The sequence below is a fragment of the Ictidomys tridecemlineatus genome, chromosome 3 (assembly GCF_052094955.1).
Source record: "Ictidomys tridecemlineatus isolate mIctTri1 chromosome 3, mIctTri1.hap1, whole genome shotgun sequence".
Lineage (NCBI taxonomy): Eukaryota > Metazoa > Chordata > Mammalia > Rodentia > Sciuridae > Ictidomys > Ictidomys tridecemlineatus.
This window is the reverse complement of record NC_135479.1, coordinates 104,032,072-104,039,899: the sequence shown is the minus strand read 5'-3', so window position 1 is coordinate 104,039,899 and position 7,828 is coordinate 104,032,072. Positions and strand designations below refer to the sequence as shown.

The 7,828-nt window shown below is 41.0% G+C and overlaps 1 protein-coding gene across 1 annotated transcript; it reads left to right on the top strand.

Annotated features, from left to right (window-relative positions):
- The first annotated feature begins 292 nt into the window (after positions 1-292).
- Positions 293-1,237, top strand: LOC144375709 (putative vomeronasal receptor-like protein 4). Its single transcript, XM_078041152.1, has one exon. The coding sequence runs from the start codon at positions 293-295 to the stop codon at positions 1,235-1,237; it is 945 nt and encodes a 314-aa protein (XP_077897278.1).
- Positions 1,238-7,828: the final 6,591 nt, after the last annotated feature.

The window sequence follows — 7,828 nt, the reverse complement described above, 5'->3', positions numbered from 1 at the left end:
GAATAAGTGATGCTGATATATGTATTGACTGCAGTGTGGTGGGCAGAACCCAGGGCATCATGCACGCTAGGCAAGCACTCGACCCAGAGCCATGCATGCCCCAGAACTTACTTGAAGTTAAATGAGGCATCAGAGTTAGTTCTATTTACATAGAATTGTTTGGGTAAATGATGGCTCTAGAGAAAGAAAAGTGCAAATTGATGATTGGAAGCCTGGCAAAGAAAATGCTGTATATGTCACATGAAGTCCTGCATTTCCTTTCAGAAACATTTGCTTCAATATCCCCATGAAGATGGACCAACGTTTCAGTTATATAGCCATAAGAAATGCCTTTTATCCCCAGGCTGGCATTGGGATCTCAGCAAATGCAATTCTGATTTGCCTCCACACTGCTGCTGTCCATGTGGGCCACAAGCCTAGGATCACCGACCTCCCCATCGTCCACTTGGCTCTAACACACATTCTCATGCTCCTCACCATGGGCCTTTTGGTGTCTACAGACATTTGGGAAACACAGGACATTCCAGGTGACTTCAAATGCAAAGTGCTAGTCTTTCTGAACAAGGTCATGAGGGGACTGTCCATCTGTACCACCTGTGTCCTGAGTGTGCTTCAGGCCATCACCATCAGCCCCACTGTCTCTTGGTTGGCCAACAGCAAACTGAAAAACACAAATCCAATTTTGAAGCTATTTTTCTTCTTATGGGTCTTCACCATGTCCACCTGTAGCAACCTGTTCCTGTACACTGTGTCCACACCCAATAAGACCCAGCCTGGTCTTCTGTTCGTCACTGAACACTGTTCCTTTCTACCCATGAAGTACATTCACAGGGAATTCTTTCTCACCTTAATGGCATGTAGAGATGTCTTCTTCGTGGGCCTTATGGTTTTTTCCAGTGGGTACATGGTCATTCTCTTGTACAGACACAAAAAGCAGTCCCAGAATCTTCACAATTCCAGGTTCTCTCCAAAATCCTCCCCAGAACAAAGGGCCACTCAAAGCATTCTGCTGCTGATCTGCTGCTTTGCTGTCCTGTACTGTGCAGACTCCATCATTTCATTGACCATAGGTTTGACATGGACCAGTGATGCCATCTTGGTATGTGTCCAGATGCTTGTGGCTAATGGCTATGGCACAGTTAGTCCTTTGGTGCTAATCAGTGCTGACACTCAAATAACAAAAATCACCCAACTTACATGCGGGAAGAAAGGCCACCTTTTGATGAAACTTTTCTGAAGAATTTTTTCTAATTTTCTCTGAGAAAAATATTGATTAATGTAGAATTCCACACTTTCTATCATACAAAAATAATATATTGGGATAGGAAAAACTCTGAATAATTTTACCCTAATATGCATCTGTATATTTATGAATTTCTACAATTTATTTTATCTAATTTTTGTGTCTAAATTTCATTCTGGAAATATTTTTTCTTCCTGCGCTATATTACTTAAAAATTTAATATGTGATGGTCTATTAGAAGTACATTCTTTCTTTGTTTAAAAATATCTATGTTACACTTATTCTTAAGAATTTTTTTGAGCTAGGCAGGGAAGCATATACCTATAAGGCCTGGGAGACTGAGGCAAGAGGATTATGAGTTAGAGGCCAGCTTCAGCAAACTAGAAAGACCCTATCTTTCAATAAAAAATAAAAAAGACTGGAAAAAACTCCCCTGTACTTAATTCCCAATATCAAATGAAAAATAAAATTAGACACACAGTGCAGTGGTGCACACAAGTAATCCCAACTACTCAGGAGCTAAGGCAGAAGAATCCTAAGTTAATGTTTAGACTGGGCTACTTAGAATGATGCTTCCTCAAAACAAAACAAAAAAAAAAAAAACAAAAATTAAATGGGCTGGGAATGATGCTTAGTGGTAGAGTAATCCTGGGTTCATTTCAAGTACCAAAAACAAAATCTTAAACCATAATGAGATATCACTTCTCACTTTGTGAGGTGGCTACAGTAAAAAAGTAAAAACAAAATTAGTAAGTATTAGTAAGGATATGGAGAAATGGGAATCACTATCCATTTTTTAATATATTAAATTGTTAATTAATCTTTATTTTATTCATTTATTCTTATGCAGTGCTGAGAATCTAACCAAGTGCTTCACACCTGCTAGGCAAGTGCTCTATCTCTAGGTCTCAATCCCAGCCCTCACTATCCATTTTTGATAGGAATGAAAAATAGTGCAGTTGTCATAGAAAGTAGTTTTGGGTTTCATTAAAATGATAAATATAAAATATCATTACATGACCTACCAATTCCATTCCTAGGTATTTACCAAACAAACTGAAAACAAAAACTCAATCACCTGTATGTGAATGTTCTCAGGAGCACCACTCAAATTAGCAAAAATATGTCAACATACTTTATATACAACCAGAGATATGAAAAATTGTGCTGTATATGTGTAATAAGAATTATAATGCGTTCTGCTGTCATTTTTTAAAATCAAAAAATTGTATTGCATTCCATGGTCGTTTGTTTTAAAAAAAATCAATTTAAAAATTTTTTAAAAACTAGCAAAAAGATGTCTACCAACAGAATGCATAAATAAAATGTGATATGTGTAGGTTAGAACACATACATATATGGTAGAATATTACTGAGGTATAAAATGAAATTCTGGTATAAAGTACAACATGGATAAACCTAAAAAAATTCTAAGTAAGCGAATAAGACAGAAAAATTACATATTTTGTGGTTTTATATATATGAAATATCCAGAATATGGAAACCCAACAGATAAAAAAATGTGAAGCCAGAAAAGGCAGTGTGTGAGAGTGATTGCTTAATGGAGACATGGTTTGCATTTGTGGTAACTTAAGAATATAAAACAAAATAGAGGTAGTGAGTGGACGACAGTATTGTAAATGTCAGTAATTTACCTACCTACCACATTATTCATTTACTTATTTATTTTTTTGGTTCAGGGAATGGAACCCATTGCCTCACATGTGCTAGGCAATCACTCTACTTCTGAACTACATCCTCTCCACTACACAGCATATTTAAAGAGGTCACTACTAGGATATTTTAACAACAACAAAAAAAAACTGGAAAAATATTTCCCAAAGCACAGGAAGTCTGTTAAACTACAGGAGATACCAGCTCTAGGCACTGTGAAACTGAATACCCACATGTCCTCTGAATCACCAACTCAAAACATGGCTGGCTTCCAGAGACTGAAATCTACTGTCAGGCACTAATCCTAGTTGTTGTTTTTGTTGTTTTGGTACCAAGAATTGAACCCAGAGGCATTTAACCAACAGCCACATCCCCAGCACTTTCTTGTATTTTATTTATGAACAGAGTGTCATTGAGTTGTTGAGGGCCTCACTAAGTTACTGAGGCTGGCTTGAAACTTGCAATCCTCCTGCCTCAGCCTCCTGAGCCACTGGAATTACAGGCATTTACATAGCTCCAAGCTATTTCAGATTTTTTTATGTACTTCACTCCTATCTTCCCAATTGTCTTGTGAATTTGTTGGAGCTACACTGTCTCTTTTCTTGTCTCAAAATGTCTGTGTTATACACTTTCTTAAAAAAAAACATTATATCAGCCAGGCATGGTGGTACACATCTGTAACCCGAGATATTTAGGAGATTGAGACAGGAGGATCATAACTTCAAGGCCAGCCTGGGCAATTTAGCAAGGTCCCATCGCAAAAGAAAAATTTTAAGAGGGTTGAGAATAGAGCAGAGAAGCACAACACTTGTCTAAGTATATATTGAAGGACATGAAAAAATAATATTGCCCAAGACAGCCCCCAGAAAGAAAGGAGCACTGTTTGGCCCAGGAGGAGGGAGGGGGAAGAAGGCAAACATTAATACTTCCCAGTAACAGTGGGTCCTGAATACAGGAGGCATTACTGAGACCTGAGACCTGAACTTTCCCACTTTTGATGAGTCCTAAAAGGAGAAAAGCAAATGGTAAAGCTCTGGATAACAATGGATCCTGAAGCAGAAAGATAAGCAATGAGTACTGAGCTCTGAGCTTTTATCCCTTCCAGTAACAATGAGTTTTGTATATTTTACAAGTTTCTTCCAGCCTGCCCAAACTGACATGTTCTGCTTCAGTCTCCAATCATTAAGCTATCCTCATTAAAACTGGTGGTCTTCTGTAACTGGTGGCCATTTTCTTTGTGTTTTAATATTTAATTGATTTTATTTTTTAAATACATGAACGTGGAATGCATTACAATTCTTATTACACATATACAGCATGATTTTTCATATCTCTGGTTGTATATAATGTATGTTCACACCAATTCATGTCTTCATACATGTACTTTGGATAATGCTGTTCATCACAGTCCACCATCCTTGGTAACCCTCTGCCCCCTCCCATGCCTCCCATCTTTATTCCACATCTCTAGATAGGGCTAGTGGCCATTTTCTTCTAACTTAAAACTGAGCCCCTCCAATGCCTGACTGATTGCTTCTGCGGATTAATAAATATCATCACTCAATCCATTGAGGTCTGCTCCCACCTCAGTTATTTGTGCTTATATTTTTATTCTCTAACAAGGAACCAGGAGTAAGGTGATAATTACCATTTACTGCCCTAAGAAACCCTCCCCCAACAGTCACATTAAACAGCTGATGAGATCTGGGAACTGACTCTTAATCATCCAGCACCCCCATGGATCTCTGAGGTCAGGGGAGCCCCCAGCTACAACTCCTAAAGCTATGGCTGAATCCCCACACTGACTGTTCCCCTCATGACCTCTCACCCTGTAGAAAGAGGCACTTTATGCACTCTAAGTCCAGTTTGGTTCAACAGCTTCCAGTACACAACCCAAGATTCGCCCCACCCCTGGGCTACATTATTGTGGCCTTATTGAGATGTGGATGGTGCAAAGATCTGTATTTGTTGTTTTCTTGGCACTGCAGCCATCCTCCTTGCACCCTGCACACCTCTGGATCAGAGACCACTTTTTGCCATTTTGTTCCTGCATCCAACACAGGCCTTCAAATTCTCTAGACATGTAAGGCCCCATCTGGTCTTCCACAGTCATATACCCTGCCCAAGACCTTCATCTTCTGGCCACCATGGACCCCAAGAATCCACCACTATTAAGAATGAGGAGAAGATGTTCTCCCACTCTCCATTGGAATAGTCCAGTCCAGTGAGATAAGATTTTGGGAGATGCTCTGATCTGGAACCATCACTCCAGTCAAACCTCCAACATGGGAGTTAATCCAGATAATTTCCCAGGACTCCCAATGGGTTGTCTCATCAACTTAAGTTCCTTTACTCCCAAACTGACCTGGATATCAAATTTGGCTACAGTAAAAATTAAATAGTGTGCACAAACAACCCTAATATGGGACCTTTGATAAAGAAATTCTCCAAGACTTAGAAAATTACCTCCAACAAAATGTCAAGTGGTCTGAGGTAGCTTATCTCAGCTTAAAGCCCTCATTATGTCAGCCCTGTTCTGCTTTACAATGAATCCTCACAGACTCAAAGCTCTCTTTCTCAATAACTGCTCCAGAAATAGCAGATGAACCCCTCCTTACATATCCCAGGGTTCCACTTCTCAACTATCAGATCCCCCTCCTCATGCCCCAAACTCATGGTCGCTCTCCCCCTGGCCAACCTGTCCTTGTGCACAGTCAAAAACTCTTCCAGCGCAACACATGTTCCTTCTCTCAGAGGTGAGAGAGGCTGAAGGGACAGTCCTAGTTCATGTCTCCTTTTCTATGACAGATATGTTCCAGATAGAGGACAAGTAGGTACATTTTCTGAAAACCTTCTAAGTATAGAAAGAAGTTCACACATCTGACACAGGCTCATCATCTTATTTGGGCAGATGGTTACTATATCCTAGCTTCCACCCTGACCCCTGAGGAGCATGCCAACCTCCTCCATGCCCAAAGCTTCCTTGCCCATCCTGTAGAAGGTGCTGTCATCCCTGAAGTTGAACCTAATTGGGCATATCAACCTCAAGGTGCCAGGCTCACTAGACTCCAACACATAATTACTTCTTAAGGCATGACAAAAACTCTCATACCCAGTTTAATTATGACAACATCAGAGAAATCACCAGGGATGTGATGAAATCCCCGCCCTTGTTTTGGCTCAACTTTCTGAGGCTATTACCAGGTACACCAAGCTAGACCTTGATACTCCTCCTTGTACCCTCTTTCTCCATGTTCAACTGATCAGCAGGTCTGCACCTGATATCTGTAAAAAGCTTAAACAGAGAAGGGCCCAGAGGCTCCTCAGCAATAGCTTCTAGATGCTGCTTTTAAAGTCTTTAATAATAGAGAAGACAAGGCCAAAAGGGAGAAAGAAAAGCATCTTAAAGCTAAATATCAGCTCCTGGCATCAGCCATCCTTATCTGTGTCCCTGCAGCCAGTGGCTCCACAAGATCTTCTAACACACCTGTTGGGCCCTGCTCCCAATGTGGGCAGGTGGGACATTGGGCAAAAGCCTACCCTAACCTGAGGTTCCAACCAATTCCTTTCACAACTGTGAGCAATGGGGACACTGGAAGGTGAACTGTCCCCAGGGAAAAAACCCCTCCCCTCAGTGTAGTCACCTGCTTCTCAAGTCCCATTGACTGAGTTGCTGGAATGAGGGAGCCTGAGCTCCACTGCTGCTACCACCTCAGATGGCACATCCCAGTAGCCCTGGGTCACACAGATGGTGAACAGCCACACAGTCTCATTTGTGGTTAATACTGGGGTGAGTCTTTTGCTTCAGACTCAATGGCATAGCCACACTTTCAAGGCAAATTCCTCTATTAGGAGAGTCATGGGAACTCCTATATATCCACTAAAGACACCTCTCCTTCTTTTTGCATGCTTGGGTCCCTCTCACTATCTTTTTCTTTTATAGTTGTGCCAAGTTGCCCCATTCCCCTACTGGGTCTGGATCTCCTCCACAAATTAAAAGCCTCCATTATCACCCCTCCTTAAGGTCCTATACCTTCTTTTAAATACATTCAATCACAGATCTAGACTCTGCACACTTTAAGCCTCCTGATCATTCTTTGCTCTCTGGAATTTACCCCATAGCCTGAGATATCTCTCAATATAACATTGCTAAACACCATTACCCTGTTCATAGCCAACTAAAAGACCCAACTCACTATATCACCCTTCCCCAATATTCTCAAACTTTCTTAATTCTCAAGAATTTATAGCCCATCATCTCCCGTTTTTACAGGCCCATATTTTACCAACCCACTACCCACACAACTTCCCCATCTTCAAAGTGAAGAAACCAAATGGGTCATGCTGGCTATTATAGAACCTCAGAATAATCAATGAGGCAGTTGTCCCCAGATATCTTGTGGTACATAATCCCTACACTCTTTTTCTCATATCCCATTCTCTACCACCCATTTCTCAGCATTAGATATGAAGGATGCCTTTTCACTATTTCTCCCCATCCTGCCTCACACCCACTTTTTGCCTGGACTGACCCAGACACTAATTTATCTCAGCAGCTCATCTGTATCATTTTCCCAAAGACTTCCAAGATGGACCCCACTACTTTGGCCAGACACTCCAATGGGGTGCAGCCACCTTAAATTTATCCCCCATCCACCTTATACAGTATGGAGATAACCTCATGCTCTTCACTAGAACACTCCAAACATCAAACTGCCATCCATTTTAACTGCCTGGCCTCTTGGGAGTACAGGATCTCTTAATTTAAAACCCAGCTCTGCTCCCTTCAGGAGCAATATTTAGGCATGCTGTTAACTCCCACCACCCATACCATGCCCCAGAAAGACTCTAGGCTTTAAAAACCACTGCCTATCTTCCACTAAAAGGGATATGCTTTCCTTCTTAGGGCTT

What these genes read in the sequence shown, in the direction of transcription:
- LOC144375709 (XM_078041152.1), top strand. Translation starts at nt 293, where the DNA reads ATGGACCAACGTTTCAGTTATATAGCCATAAGAAATGCCTTTTATCCC.